The sequence below is a fragment of the Hippoglossus hippoglossus genome, chromosome 21, assembly GCF_009819705.1.
Source record: "Hippoglossus hippoglossus isolate fHipHip1 chromosome 21, fHipHip1.pri, whole genome shotgun sequence".
Lineage (NCBI taxonomy): Eukaryota > Metazoa > Chordata > Actinopteri > Pleuronectiformes > Pleuronectidae > Hippoglossus > Hippoglossus hippoglossus.
In genome coordinates, this window is record NC_047171.1 from 10,080,887 (window position 1) to 10,096,709 (window position 15,823).

Consider the following 15,823-nt stretch of genomic DNA (forward strand, 5'->3'; position numbering starts at 1 on the left):
TTTGGGTAGTCCTGTGTCTGTGTGTGTGTGTGTGTGTCTGTGTGTGTGTGTGTCGGTTGGCACAAGGCAGAAAGTCAGGCCAGCCCCTGAGGGCCCTCAGTGTTTGAGTCTCCATTAGGCTGATGAGGTTTGGCAGCTGAAGTTGCTGGAGTTAGTGTGGAGCTTCAACCCTCCTCATGGCGAGGCCCAATTAAACCTAGACCTCAGCCCTAATTTAAAGATAATTAGCTGCAGGGGCTGGCTTCCACTGGCTGATATGAGTGTTGTGCAGTATGTGTAGTAATGTGTGTTAAATGGTGGTTTTTCAGCGACAGAGCAGGTGAATGAAATGCACATTACATATGCAACCTGGAGGATGTCCTCTTACCTAAAGCGGTTTGCAGCAGCAGGGGGGCACACAGGTTTTCACAAAAATGGAAACTGAAATCAAACTAAACGGGAAAAAGTGTGTTCTTTACTCCACAGGGCTAAAAAGGGAACATTTGACCATAGCAGAATGATCTGTAAATAAAATAGTTCAGATACATATGGTTGGGCCAACCAGTGATCACTTCCAGGTAAAGCAAACCAGAGTTTGTGTGTTTGCGATGCACAAAAGAAACCAACCGGCCTGGTTTGTAGGTGCCGTGTGCGATAAACTGTCCGACCGTTGGGACCAGCCCTATGTTTTCCCATTAAGCTATACTGACAGCTTGACATTTCCCAGGGTAGAGGGCTCTGATTCAGGAATGTTTTATTCATCCTATTGACTTCACATTGCTGCCAAACCAGACAGAGAGCAAAAAGCATAAAGTGCGGTGTGTCTGCGGTGAGAGGGAAGAGCAGAAGATACCTGTTGTTGTTGTTGTTGTTGTTGTTGTTGTGTTTCGGCTCAGATAGCCAGACACAGCTCTGAGACAGCTCGGTGACATACACAATACACTCGTCCCCGTGCACACAGAGTGATTGGGCGATATTGCCAGAACTGAGGGGAAGAATCTGCCTATTTACGGGGAGGACTTGAGGCAGGCAGGTAAGGTGCAGAGGTGAAATTGCATCTCTCGCTGAGTTTTGTACTTCTCTGAATCATGCCTTAAGAAAGTGAGAGTACATTCAGGCTAGTTAAATTTGAAAAGACATCCTCTTCTTTCCATTTTGGCCCCATTTTGGAGTTTTTCCTCATTCAGAGACTGAGATGGCCTCCGTGGACTCCAGAGTGCGAGTGAAGCTTAAAACAGCAGCTTTGTGTTTTGCTGTGGAAGGTGAAAATCGAGCATGTGGAAAATGATGATGCGAGGACCTGAGTGGTGCTGTGGTTAAAGGATACTCACGCCTCTGCCGCGCTGCGTCTGCCTCAATCCTTCTTCCAAATACAGACTGTTGTATGTATAGCAAGAGAAATATAATTTTCAAAATTGTTCAGCTATTGTAGTGTGGGAGGGAAAGAAAGTTGTTTTCATGCATATACGGTTTCGCTGCATGGGAATTATATAAGAAAGCATCTGGAGACATGCAAGTTTTCAGATAAGAATTAGGCAGCTAACAAAGTTGTAAAACCAGAATTGAACAAAAAGGATTGGAAGAAATACCCACAGAGCTCTGCAATATTATTTCTCTTTCAAACCTTTTGTCCACAAACTTATTTTTAATGTTTACATTCGTCATCATTTAATTTGGCTATGATATGATTTTGATAATATTGCATTGCTTTGTATCCCAAAGTCTTTGTAGGGGTGAGTCAGCCACTATACCTGTGATGCACATTTTATTCAAACGACGATAAAAATAAATGTGACATGGATTTGTGACTGTGTATGTGAGTGTTTTCTGGTAAATCAAGCAGATGTCATCCAGTGTCAACATTTGGAACCATTCAGCTACATTTTGCCTAAAGGTCTAATGTGAAAAGGGCCCGTCCCCGTCCAGACAACGTCCATGAGACAAGTGCCTCCCTCATTTCCAGGCGAGTCACGTGGAGCTGGGAGCCAGGAGCCACGGCGGGAGCCTCCTCCAGGACAAAGCACTCGGAGCACGGACACACTGAGGGCCTTGTTCCCCCTTCGCCTGGCTCCATGTCAAGTGGGTGTTTGCTTACCGAGAGGACCAGGACCCTCCTGGAGGGGGGACGCAGCACGCAGCCACTACATGCAATTGAACTTGGTGACAGTTGGACTCGCTGTGGGTACATGTATGAGCAGACATTCATTAGGTATATATCCAAGTCAGTTCCTGGTTAAAACTCTGGATAATGTCTGAAGGTGTGAATACAGCAGGAGATGTTTCGGAGTATTCGCTGTGATCGACCGGGAATGTTGATGACGGGACAGAAACAAAAATAAAAAATAAAATAATAATAGAAATATTTCAATATGAAAAAAAAGGGGCCATACATGTAGAAGGCAAAGACGAAGATGTCAACTTGGAAAGATAATGAGATTCAAGAGGTTTTGGTGACAAGGGTCAGTGTTGGTGTGCTCATGTGATCTCCGCACCAGAATGAATACGCCCTGCCTCCTGCACGCTGCGCCTCCCCTCGTCTGAACGCTCAGGAGATTTGTGTGTTGCTGTGAACGCACTTGACCAGAGAATCTCCTGCTGTATTGTTCATATGTGACAGGCGACCATTCTCTGGAGTTCATGAAAACAACAATATGGCTACAGCGAGAGCTTGAAGATGAGCATCATCAACAGATCTTAATTAATGCACTGTATCTGCTGAGGGAAACCCTGGTTTAAAACTATTGCAAATCCTCGTCATACATGAAAAAATCCATTGGTCTCCAGTGAGCAGTGCCAATGTGCTGTAATTCAATAAAGAAAAATAAAAAAATGGTGGAAAACCCACAGGGTGACACAATGGAAAACTGTTAACAGGTGCACCGTTTGAGGAAAATGCTGACTCATCCCAGAAACCCTGGCAAGGTACGCCGGTCAACGGTGTCCACCACACCCTGCTGCCTCTCTTTGTCTCGTACTGTCCCCGTCTGCCTTCACCCAGCATCTGGCTAAATCTCACCAGTGTCCTTGCTAACGCCCTCGGGTGAACTGGGCCATGTCAAATCTGGATCCATCAATCACCCGGTGCCAGCCGTGTTGAGACAGAGCGGAGGAGAGGGTGCTGGTGGAGAGGCACAAATGGAGGGCTGGGCTCAGGGAGGAGGGCCGGGGCAGTTAAGGTGAAGTATAGCCACCGGTCCTTCCTATCTCACCTCATTGCTCTTCTGTCCCGACCTCCCTGTCCCTCGCTCTACAGCTGCGAGAAACTCAAACTTGTACAGAGTTCGGAGTCAGCCGCTGGGTCAGGAGAGGGAGTCTTAACTTAACGAGAGGTTCAGGGAATAAAACACATAAGAGGAGAAGAGAGGAGAGGAGGAGGGAGAAGGCAGATGAAGAAGAAAGGAGGAGGAAACAAGATGTACCATGAGGACAAAAGGCGAAAAGAAATGAGTGAGGAGAAGCATCGGGTGAGTCTGTCCTGAGATCTGTGTGTGTGTGTGTGTGTGTGTGTGTGTGTGTGTGTGTGTGTGTGTGTGTGTGTGTGTGTGTGTGTGTGTGTGTGTGTGTGTGTGTGTGTCGGGCAGAATGAAGTATCCCTGTCAGAGTCCCTGCACCCCCTCTGGGCTGCTGCTGATTAATTGTCCGTCCAGCTCCTGTGATAGCAACCGCTTTAACCAAGACTCCCAAGACACTCACCCATGTCCTCTCCCTGCCGAAAGACACCTCTCCTCCTGTGCACGCGGCCGCCTGGCTGCCCTTCTCCGGCTAAAATTAGGAGACTTCCTCTCTTCTTTTGTCTCCCACTCCCCCCCCCCTCCGCAATCCCTTCGTTTCTGTCTCACTCTGGCTGCTACAAATAATCGTATATCAGCACCCTTATTCACCTTGCCATAGGGGGATGATGTCTCTCTGTGGGAGAGAGGTTTTGGAACAAAGGCAGGGGGGCTGAGCACAGTATGAAATGCAGTGTACCCCCCCGTGTGTGTTTACACGTGCACTAGTGACATGCTGAGATAAAACACCCCTGTCTCAGGTAAACAGGCTGGCGCAGCGGGGCAAAAGAGCCAGGATTGGCTCTGGACCCGGTCCGCAATTAGTCAGCTCCTTTCACATTTGATATACACTCATGCCCACATGCACCCTGAAGTTCCTGCAAGAAGAAAAAATATATGTTCCAAAGACACGCACATTCTGATCAATGACTTTTACAGCTATCCTATTTTTTGCAGCATGGTTAAACTTTGAACTTTTTAATGCATGCATTTTAAAAACTGCTTTCCCACACCGAACACTAACTGCCACGCTCAGCACTGTCCCTTTCTTCCCCCTCCCTCCATCCCTCCCGCAAAGCTGCAGAACCATAGCATCCATCCGTATGGCTATATAGCCGGCCCCCAAAAGCAGCCAAGGTCAATTGCCTTTCCTGCTTCTCTCATCCTGTGCTTTATGTACCTTCACATCCAAGGGGGGAAAGAGAGCTGCGCTATTCCTGCTCTGCTGCAAGGTGACTGCTGCCTCACACGCCAGCGACAGCCGCACTAATACGGGCTTGAAACAGCGTTTCCTTTGAGACGCTCTTATTTCAACAGTGAATGTATATTTAAAAAAACTACCTGTTCAAAGAAAAATGAAATGTATGATGTCCCTTTTCATGAAGATGCTCTAATCTGTCTTGGCTTTTATCTGCCAGCAGATACTGATCCTGTTAAAAAGGCCTAAAAACCTCAATGAACATCCCCAGAAAAAACAGATTCTTTCTTGAGATAAAGTTGACTGTATCTGTGGCTGAGGTTAAAAGGGACATAAATGACTGTAATGTGGTCTTTGAAAGAGCTGTTGATCAATATTAACGACTCAATTATTCCACTGAGCTCTGAGATTCCTGTATTTTCTGGCTCAGACTCTCTCTCTCTCTCTCTCTCTCTCTCTCTCTCTCTCTCTCTCTCTCTCTCTCTCTCTCTCTCTCTCAACAAAGAAAAAAATGAAGTAAATAAATCAATATTCCAATACAAAACTACCAAAACACGCTTTGTGAACTCAACCGATCTTTCCGTGTTAAGCCACAAGTCATTGTGCAAAGGGTAGTATTTATTTAGGTTATTATAAATGTTAGAATAATTCCCATGTTAGATTTTCATGTTTGTGCAGAGTTGATGCACGGCTGAGAAAAGCAGGAAATCAAAACCGATCATTATTTGTACTTTCTTTTTCTGTTCATTCTCTTTGTCTCAGCCTGTTCGACTGTGTGCTTCGTCCTTCATCGCAGCCTGTGTTTCTCCTCATCCTCACCCCGATGAATAATAACCATTGTAAATAATGGTCAGACTGAGACTTCTGCGCTCATGCTCCTCAGCCATGGGTTTATACCGTGCTTGTTGTACTCAATTTTACGTTTTTCTCCCCCAGCGTTAAATCATTGTGATTTAATATGAATCTTGATGGTATTACAGTGAGATTCTTCGTGCTGTAACCTTTCTTTTTTTTTTTCGTGGGAGCGATAGCATGTTTGACGCAGCTATTTTTCTCAGCCTCGCATAGATACACTGTTTCCCGGTGAAGTCTGAATCTCTCCCTCTCCCTCCGCCTCTCTCGCTCCCAGATGTCTCCTTACAGCTGCCATGACTGACTGCAAACTCATTCATTACAGGTCACAAACGCCAAGTGCTTCATTTAAAAGGACGCCACCCCTCCACCGCCGCCACCACCACCCTCACCTCTATCACAAGTGAAAAATCGACCTGCGAGAATAGCACACGGGGCACGCCGCTCCATTAGCACTGAACGGAGGCCAGCAGCAGCACCCCCTGAAAGCTGACAACAGGGTTTGAGCGGTGGGGGCAAAACAGAAAGACAGAGGGGGATAGTTTCGTGACTTATTTAATTCTGTGTGCGGAGCAATAACACAGACGTGGAGCAGATCCTTTTAGATGCAAGGCCTCTATAAGACATATGTATTTCACATGGGTTGCTAAGATTGACAGCAGTGGCCGGCTAAGTAGTTAAGAACATAATTTTTTTTTGTTTTAATTTCAATTTTTTTTTTTTTCAATTTCAACTTTCCACCTTTAACCACATCCCAAGGCTGTTTCATATTTATTCAGGCGTACAAATCACCAAATCAAGATTTTGCGTGAAGCCCGTGTTCCGCCGGCCATATCCGATACCACTCAAAGCCCGTCTGTAATTACATTGTAAATGCAGATTAGCTATGAATATTTTGGAAGGGGATTACTAAAAGAGGAACGAGACAGAGAGGGGAGGGGAGTCGGGACACACACACACACACACACACACACACACACACACACACACACACACACACACACACACACACACACACACACACACACACACACACACACGAAAAGCTCATTTGAAGGTAGAGCTAGTCTTTCATGCCCAAGTTGTCAGGCTATTATCATCCTTTCATATGTTCACCACCATTATTAGCTGTGAGCAGGAATAGAAAAATAACACAAAAAAAAGGGAGAATAAAACACATCACTCCAATGTGTCAGGCTGTCGCTTCACAGAGGGAAGAAGGAAAAAAAGAGACACGGCGGACCAACTCTTATCGTCGGACTCTCATTCTGAAACATGGCGGTAATGAGTGTGTCTTAACAAAGATTAGCCATAATTTCCATTGTCATTTTAATGCTCCCACATTATGTGGAGGCTTACAAAGCCACAGATGAAGGCAGAGGGTGGGTGGAGGAAGCGGAACAAGCAGACAGTGGAGCAGAAAGAGAGTCTCTGGAGCATGGTTAGTCTGTCAGTCACCCTCTATCCCCCCAACCATGCAGCCGCGCACACAAACGCCGGGACACACAGTCACCGCACGCACACGCATACGCACACACACAAAAACACGGCGTATGCGCATGTTTGCCAGAGCCTTTGTCACCAACATTTTGAAACCCTCAAAAATGTGGTTGTCAAAAAGGGGTTGGTGCCTGACAGCCTCCCGCAGCCCTCCAGGAGGATGCAGAGGACAGACGGGCTCATTGTGCGAAGAGCAGCAGCAACAACAAAGGGGATCAAAAGTCTCACACACTGACAGACATACATGATGCCTGCAGCCCCCCCATCACCACCCCCAACATCCACATTGTTTGGCGAGCGCAGGAGTAAAGGCCTGGATCTCACACGTTTGCCTCGTACTTAGGATGTGATGGCCCAGGGTGAACACAGTATGAGCGCGTGGGTACGTGTGTGTGAGCGTGTGGGAGGGAGTATAGTGGAGTACGTGTGAGGCGCACTGGCCACCACTCTGCACTGGTGGACGTTATGTGATTAACGGCGCACAACATTCTGAAGAATGTATATGTTGACAAAACAATAAAAGTTTTGCACGTTTCATTTTGAATAACCATGAACCATGTGATTGTTTCTCCGAGAAATTGAAGTTAACCTAAAATTTTGGTCATTGCTTGATTTTTCACTGAGGGTGGAAAGATTCTGGTTGAGTTTGGAGTCAAACCATTTATATAAATACAGACTTTCCTTTCGGGAAAAGTAACTTATTCACTCTGATAACCTTGCACCACCCAAAGTGCAGGGAGAAAAAGTCTTAGCGGAGATTTTTGATTGACAGTTTTCTGCACTGTGCATTCCACTGTATCGCTTGGCCTCTTTTCTTGAGTGTTGTTTGTGTCGATTCCATTACAGCACACTCAGAAAGCCTGATTGTTACTAGAAGCCCCGAGACTTCCGTCGTTTTTCATGCTGCAAGCATCTGCTTGGTGGCCCTAAACGCACATTTGCCAACCTAATTAAATCGCAGTGGACTGATTTCCTCCACTACTGGAAGTTAGTCCCCAATCTGTCTAAACTAGCGGTGGGATATTGTCAGCGATTTCAAGCAGGAGCCCTCTTGTCTTCACGCTCAAAGTGTTTTTTGCGCTACCTTGTTAATGAAGACTCAGGTTGCTGTGTAGTCAGCGCTCAGGGCCAGCACAGAGGCTATCAGTATTTCTATTTTGCGAGTCTCTCTCTTGCTCTCTTCTCTTTCATTCTCGCACAAAGCTCGCTCAATTTACCAAAAGCAAAAAAAAGAAAGAAGGATAGGAACCATAAAAAGCAGAGAAAAATAGATGGAGAGAAAAACAGCAACAAGCATTCCACTCCCAACAAACGTCATCAAAACCGCCGTAATCCAATTGCTCGTAAACCAGGCCTCGGACGAGTTTGCATTTTAAGTACGCGAGTGATAAACAGCTGGACACATTGAGCCGGAACAGACACTGGTGACACTCCAATCCAATTATGACATCCTTCACGAAGAGGACATGCAATAGCCACGTCGACGCACATGCATGGTGCATTTATAACTGCAGGTGATGAATGAGTGTGTAAAGGTCACATAGGATATGATCCAATCATTTCTGCGCGCCGCAGAGAGTCCGACTATAACTAGGCCATCAACATGTCACAACTGGAAAACAGTGTCTGGAGAACGTCGTAGTTATTTTAATGTCGTCTTGTCACCCAGGACAAAAGGAATCTGTTGTGATCCAACAATATGATACAAAGTACAAAAGTGCCTATGGTTGGAATTATAGGATATTACAAGAGATTAGAGATTTAAAAAAAAAAACATCTATAGGTAGAATAAGGTCATAGACTCGCACGCACGTTCAGTCCCTGTTGGAATATTTGGTGATTTTTCATCGGGGATCGGTGGGTGGCATTGTGGGTGCCACACATTGATTATTGATGCCAGTGCTCCGAAAGCAGTTTGTTGAGAAGTGGGGGAGATTTATAGGAAACTTAACGTTTTCCACTCGACTGCAATGAAAGCACAGTGTAAGCTTACACACAAGCAGAAGGTGTTTTATTCTTTATCCGAGTGCAGGGTGAAATCCACGGGAGACTGAGGACACACAATGAGAGGGGTGAGAATTACTCTTCTGGAGCGAGTGTGTTTTGGCCATTTGGTTATTTTGCTTGTCTGGTTACAGCAACATAGAATATGACGAATGAATGTTGTGTCTTTTACTTTTGATCATTGCAAAGAAAAGAAAAAAAATCTACCACAAAAGGGAAGAATATGTTTTTATCTTTCAGCCGGCATTGATCAGCTTGGTTCCCAGGTTGATCAATGTGAGCCGAAACTAGACAGGATAACTCCGCATTTCATTTTTTTTCTCTAACATTTTTTGCTGTATGGATTCACGCTCTGGAGCTGCTCACTCAAAACAAAGAGCTTCACGTGCCCTTTCCTTCCCGACAAATGGAAGTGGATCATCTCCTATAATCAAAGACTCTTCTAATAAATAATTTAAAAAAGCCTGGTTGGCAGTGGAGGGTCAAAACTCCTTCAACCGGCGACGACAGCAGGCAAAGATATGACTGTAAGAGGGGCTTTGTGGCCAAGCTGATCTGTGTGGGCCGCCGAATGTGACACCATTCTTTCCCATCGCTTCAGAAAAAGGAGCGGACACAATGAGGAATAGTGTACAAGAAATGTCAGTCTAGAGCGTGGTGAGAGTGGGAGAAAAAGAAATGATAAATCCCCCCCCCCCCTTCCTTTCTTTCTCACCCAGTCTCTCTCTGTGGCTCTCTCGACCCCTTGTAAACATTTTGATATACTGTGAACTCTCGCATGAGCTGCACAACGGGAAGTGCACTGTCAGTTTCAATCCGGCAAACAGTTGGTGCCACTGTGGGGGGAAAAAAAAGATGGAGGCGAAGGTGTAACCACCAAATATACTTCTAACTATCATTTATAGAAGGAAGCCAATTCCATCCTGTGAGTCAGAATTCAGACGAGGAGAGAGGGAGTCGCTCCGAGCTGAGAAAGAGGGTCATTTAAGGATGGAGTTTATCTTCATTGCAGTGATTACACTAATTGAAAACACACACACACACACACACACACACACACACACACACACACACACACACACACACACACACACACACACACACTTAGGGAAGATGATGTGAATTCACTCCTGCGCACAAACTATATGAATATTCATCAACATCGATAGAGTTTTTGGAAAATGACCATATGGTTGAGTTCCAGCAGCTGTAGCCATATGCATCTCCCGCCTCGGTCCTCCAGCTGCAGTAAACTGAGGAGCAGAGCAGGGACTCCTGTGGCACAACTCGGCATCTTCACCTGTACTGGTGTTTGGGAAACCTGTATTTGTGTTGCTCCCCCACGTGGACTGGGGGAACTTTAGGACTCGCCTGCACCTAACATGCGTGGATCTAGGACAGGTGTCTGCAGAAAAAGGTGACATTTGAGAGAAATGTCAAACCGACGCGACTGGTGGAACATTTCACATGAATTTAGCCCAATTTATCACGGAGCATTACGTTTTTAATGAGTCATTAGGCGGGGGGAGATACGAGCTCGCGTCGAGGAAGCTTGTGAAAAACCCGACTGTGCGTCTCCTGCGCGCGCGCGCGCACACACACACACACACACACACACACTATCACGGTGCCTTTCTCTGCCAATTCCCTCTCAGTGACAGAACTTAATCCGCACGCACGCACAGAAACTCGCGCACTGATATTCATACAAGCCGCTCTTCTTCTCCTTCGGTTCGTGTGCACGGGGCTTTTTTTGTTCCTTCAACTTCCAAATACATTTTACACAAGACGTGGCGCCCTACCTGAGATGCCATCAGTCTGTGTGTGTGTGTGTGTGTGTGTGTGTGTGTGTGTGTGAGAAAGAGAATTATCGCTGTCACCTTCATGCTGGATTCCCTCGTTTCCGGGAAATAACACCAGACAGGTTATTGAAACACTGCGAAGAGAAGTGGTCCTGAGGGGAATCAGAGTTTTTAGGTTCCATTTGTTGTGTTAGAATAAAATGTTTTGTTTCACTCCCTGAAATGCAGCTCGCTTGCTTGAACACAGAATGTGCCGGGGGGAAATAACTCATTTACTAATATATAAACGAAATAAATGTATCGATAGGGAGATTTTTAAGTTCGTAACTCGTCCAAATTAGCCCCAAATCCAAACTCCAAATGGTTCTTGTGTGGTAAAAACAGAGGGTCGTCTGCAGACATGGACTAAGATTTCTCCAACTTTCCTTTAAGAATAATTACTTTGCGCTTTTGTCATCATATTTACGGACGGCAGCGTTATGAGCCTAGAACGACAAGATGACGTCCTCCCGACTCTCTCTCTCGCTTCAACACTAAATCCAACATTTAAGTTCAATCACCCTCGGTTCCCCTTTTAACGCTTTGCTCTTATCCACCATGGGTTAACGTGGTGGGTCTGCGTGTTAAACTGTGCGTAATTCCAGGTTATGGGATGCAATTTAAAACGCATGCAGTGCAAACATGTCGACATGTTTTTTTTAGGCTACCGACATAATCTGTGCTTGAATTTCTTTTAAGTGTTGTAAGCAGCGAAATGAATCACAGTGAGACTCAATACAAAAACGACAATAGGCTACAGACTTTCAACACTGGTGTTGACAAATTGAAGAGACTAAACACAGGCTTGGGTAAGGTTTAATGTGTGCACATGCGGTTAAATCACTTTCCCTGCATCGGTTACATCAACTCTAAATATGTGGTCAGAGCAGTCTCACGAAGCGGGAGTGAGGAGAGTCGCTGAAAGCAGAGAAAAGTGCTGGATGGGGGGGGACGCATGTGCGTAATGGACATGTCTTATTTCCATCGTCGTCCTGCTTGATGGTGATGGCAGTGGTTTGCTTTGGTCGATACTATGTGACATTTGCAAACCTCTCTCTCTTTCTTTCTCTCTCTCTCACACACTCACAGTTGGTGAGTGCACCTGCCCGCGCGTAAAGAGCGCCGCTGCGCTGTGCAAACGGTACTGCCGCTGCCAATGTCATGTGCGCTCCCGACGCCGACTGCTTGTCAAACCTGTGGTCCACACGAGTCCCCCGAGGGGGCCTCGTTTTAAATGAGGAATAATGTGATTCCACGGTAACCCGCTTTGCTTGTATCCCGATTACAGAACGCATACGGATGAAAGTTCACCAGTGAATCACCCTCTGCACAGGTGCAGGACACAGATCGGCGCTGAAACACAACTACGACAGGAACGTTTCCAAACGACTCCCTGCGTGACTGTCAACAGAAGTTCGGTAATCACAAACTGTGTAAATGAAACTGGCAACTGTGCTTCCAACTGTGTGCTGTTAAATACAACCTGCTTTCCCAAACCGATGTTTTAAATAAAGCAACCAATAAACCAACAGGCGACGCAGGGGTTTCAGCTCATTATCCCTTCGCTACTACAGGGACACATTAGTGCGCATTCAGGGGAAGAAAGAAAAAAACAGTCAAGACAGAACTTTGGAACAGAGTCTCGCAGAAAACGCGGGCTTTGCACATCCACAGGAGAGAAGACGAGCTCCCAGTCGCCTGGTGTAACGCGGGGTTGTGTGTGTGTTTGTCCACACTGAGTCTAAAGGGACACGTGCGATGGACATTAAAATGCTCTCCCTTCTCTCCAGATTCAACAGTGCCGCTCTGTGCACGAAGCAGACAGAGCAAATTCTTCATTCAGTTTAAAACACAGCAGAGAAATGCACTGCTCCAAGCTGCTCGCACCGTCGTCACCGGTGTGTCTGCTCTTTGCACACGCCATCCCTGTCAACTGTCAAAGGCGTTTCTCCAAACAAAATCACGGTACAAGGAGTGGATTGCGCGTCAGTGAAACCCCGCTGGATTCGTGCGTAAAAGGAACAGTACTGGAAAAAGTGTGCTCGAAGGAGAGTTGTGCCGCTGCGCTCAGTGCGCACCGAGCTCCCAGCACCGCGCAGCGACAGGCAGGGCTGCGCACCGGGCAGAGGACGGGTTCACTCACCTGGTTGAGAGGAGCTCGACCCAAACAAGAAGCAGGTCAGCAGGAAGCCGAAGCAACACGGGGTGGTCGTTGGTTTCATCGTTGTGCCTGGCGATTATCTCCTTTAAATTCACATGTCCAGCGGCGGTATCCTTCCTCGAGACGACCACAAAGGATGAGCGGCTCGCGTCTGAAGCCTCTTCAGCCTGGGACTTTGGGGACTTTAGCCGCTTTGGACTAAGTTTACAATTTTGTTTCGCCCGCTCTGCGCCTCCGCCTCTCGAGCGCCCGCGGGCTCAACTTGGGACTGACGTGAAGGCAGAAACGGTCAGAAAATTAGTTTCCAAACGCGCGCACTGTCGGGCTCGTCTAAACAGTATAAAGCAGTACACTCATGCCATTACTCCCGGAGTTGGATACAGTAATGCCGCCGTCGACTCGTGTTCCTCAGACACAACCTCCGAGCCCTTTAACTCCTCCTCCGGACGCTGTGATTGGCACAGGTGCCCGACCATCACCCCGAATCCAACCAGACGCCTCTCCAGAGGCGCCGCCATTGGCTGACGGGAGACGCCAAAAAAAACCCTGAATTTGTGCGTCGGCCCCGTCGCACCTGTCACGCTGAACACAGTGGAGATAAATGCTGAGAGAAGGATGTAGAGGTGTAATTGGTAAAAGGGAGCTGGATGATACTAATAGGGGGCTTTTGCATGCGCTATTGAGGCTCTAATCCAGATTCCATAGGACATTGGAAGTGCGTAAAACTGGATTTGACTGCTGGTTCTGTGCTTTGTGAGTGCAGTGACAACTCCAACATCATATATATATATATATATATATATATATATATATATATATTTAAAGGTGACTCAATCTGTCATTTCCTGTCATCCCTCCACTCTATATATGTGCTCCTAAAACCTAAGGTCACTTTATTGTGCAAAGGCTGTGATACAACATAATAAGGCAATCAAGAAAAACATATTTTGACAGCAGAATTAGGAGATCATTTTACCCCCCCTTGCTGCATGTTAAAGCAAGGCTTCCCATTTTTCCTCACTTATCAGAGTACATTACCGTTGAAGGCAATATCTCTCCATACCAGAGTAATCATTTCCCCGGGGTTGGCTCGGTGTAAATGACACAAATAGAAGTCAAATAGAACGTTTAGATAGCGGCATTGTCGTGCTCGCCGAGCTATCTGTAACAGTTTGAAAGCAGTGACTTTGCAAGTGACAGAAAAAAAAAAATAACTAGTTTATGGGAGCTTAGGAAACAATGTGACAAAAGGTTAATTACTTTCCTGAACCAGCTGCCGCGCTGCTTTCGAACTTTGGGAGGGAGAAGGTTGAAGGCCTCCCGGAGTTACAATATGTCCGCACATCTGGATGGAAACCATGCACTCTGACTCATGACTGTCCCCCCCACCTTAGGTTCTGTCTCTCCTCTACACACACACATACTAAGTAGCCAGCGTCTGCAAAGGCAAAGACATTAATTGCAATAAATAGTTTTTTATTGTATCAATTTATCCGATTAATTACATATTTAGAGTTGAAGCATATTTACAGGCGGATAAGGTGAAATATTTACCCGGAAAATGAAGCCAGTTTTAGGCCCAAACACATTAGACTGTAATGACATCAGGTTTTAAGCACCAGGAACCATCGGGTGGAAGTAAATTCTATCATTATGGGTCTTTTAGGAGACATGAGGATGATATTTATGCCCCTTAGAAGCAGGTGTTCACTATAACTGGAAGAGGCAGCTTACCTTCCTTTTAATTTCACATTACATCAAAGTGAACGCCTGGGCAATAATCTACTCCAGTCCATAAACATCCTTCTTTTAGCTATAGGCAGGTCACTCCTCCCCAGGGACCTTTCAAGGCTTTTTGTGTGCTTCTAATAGGGAGGCAGACCACTTGCGAGCACACACACACACACTCTTACACACAAGCCAGGCCCAGTGCTTTTTTCTTATCCTGGAACCCCCCCCCCCCCCCCCCCCCCATGCCAAGCATACCTTACGCTTTGAGAAAATGTGATGCAGACATTTTTCACTTTGAACAAAGTCAAACGGCTCTGTTGTTTTTTTTTTTCTTCCTCTTCTTTTAGCTTGGTTGCAGAATGAATAGTGTGCACTGAACTGTGAGGGGCACTTCTTGAACCTCCGCTGCAGTATTGACCCTCCGCCAGTGGGGGGCAGTCCATTCCTCACCTCATAGGTCAAAGCAGCGGTGCGGCGGCACAGTGGGGGAGGTGGGCAAATCCAAGCTGCCACCAACTCGTTTCCTGGCTCCCTGTGTGACATTGGCGTTCCGTCACACGGAAGTGTTATTAAATATTTCTCAGCAGAAATGAGCTTTTAATATCACTGACACCACAAATTTATTAAGAAATGTAGAAAAATGAGATCTGGCAGCGCGCTACGGGGAGAGGCTTCACTCTAAATATGCCCCCAAATGGCTGCCGTTTATCATTTTTAATACCAAAAATGCAATTTAGCAGTGTTGTGTATTTTCATTATACATTACGCTTTAAGAGGCACCTCCTGACAGCATCATCCTAATGCTGTCAATTAGGTAATTTATTCCGGGGGATTATGAGAGGGAACGAGACGAGGTTTCATGTGTTCTTCCCGGCGTTCCCCGGTGCCTGCTGTACGGCTAATCTAATACATAACCCCCTGATTTGTTTAATGGATGAGACTTTGCTGCTGCAAGAGGAACGCCAATAAAAGCCGGGGCCCCTCCAGAGGCTATTGTGCCTCATAATGATGCCAGACACACAATGTGAGAGTTATGAAGCAATTTTTTATCATGCAGCACATTGTTTTGCTCTGTTGGTGCCGTGCGAGTAAAGGCAATCTCTCCCTGCAGCACAGCACTTCTCCCCCACACTTAGATAAACCTTCAGTATGATAAACTGTCCCAGCCACATGTTGCAGAGATGAAGGAAGTTTAGGATTGAAATATGTGCGCCGTGCTGTTGATTTGCTGCCAAGACTTTTTGTTTTTAAACTGATTTTATTGCACTTATATGTTGGGTGAGAATAT

General features: G+C 46.1%; 1 protein-coding gene across 2 annotated transcripts in view; it reads right to left on the reverse strand.

The window, feature by feature from the left end:
* The window catches only part of LOC117754645 (receptor tyrosine-protein kinase erbB-4-like), a 286,366-nt gene extending 272,926 nt beyond the window's left edge, over positions 1–13,440 (reverse strand). For both annotated transcript variants that reach the window (XM_034573682.1, XM_034573681.1), the window contains exon 1: positions 12,787–13,440. In XM_034573682.1, the coding sequence (XP_034429573.1) occupies positions 12,787–12,865 (79 nt within the window). In that variant the 5' untranslated portion in view covers positions 12,866–13,440. The remainder of the gene's footprint in view (positions 1–12,786) is intronic.
* Between the last annotated feature and the right edge of the window lie 2,383 nt (positions 13,441–15,823).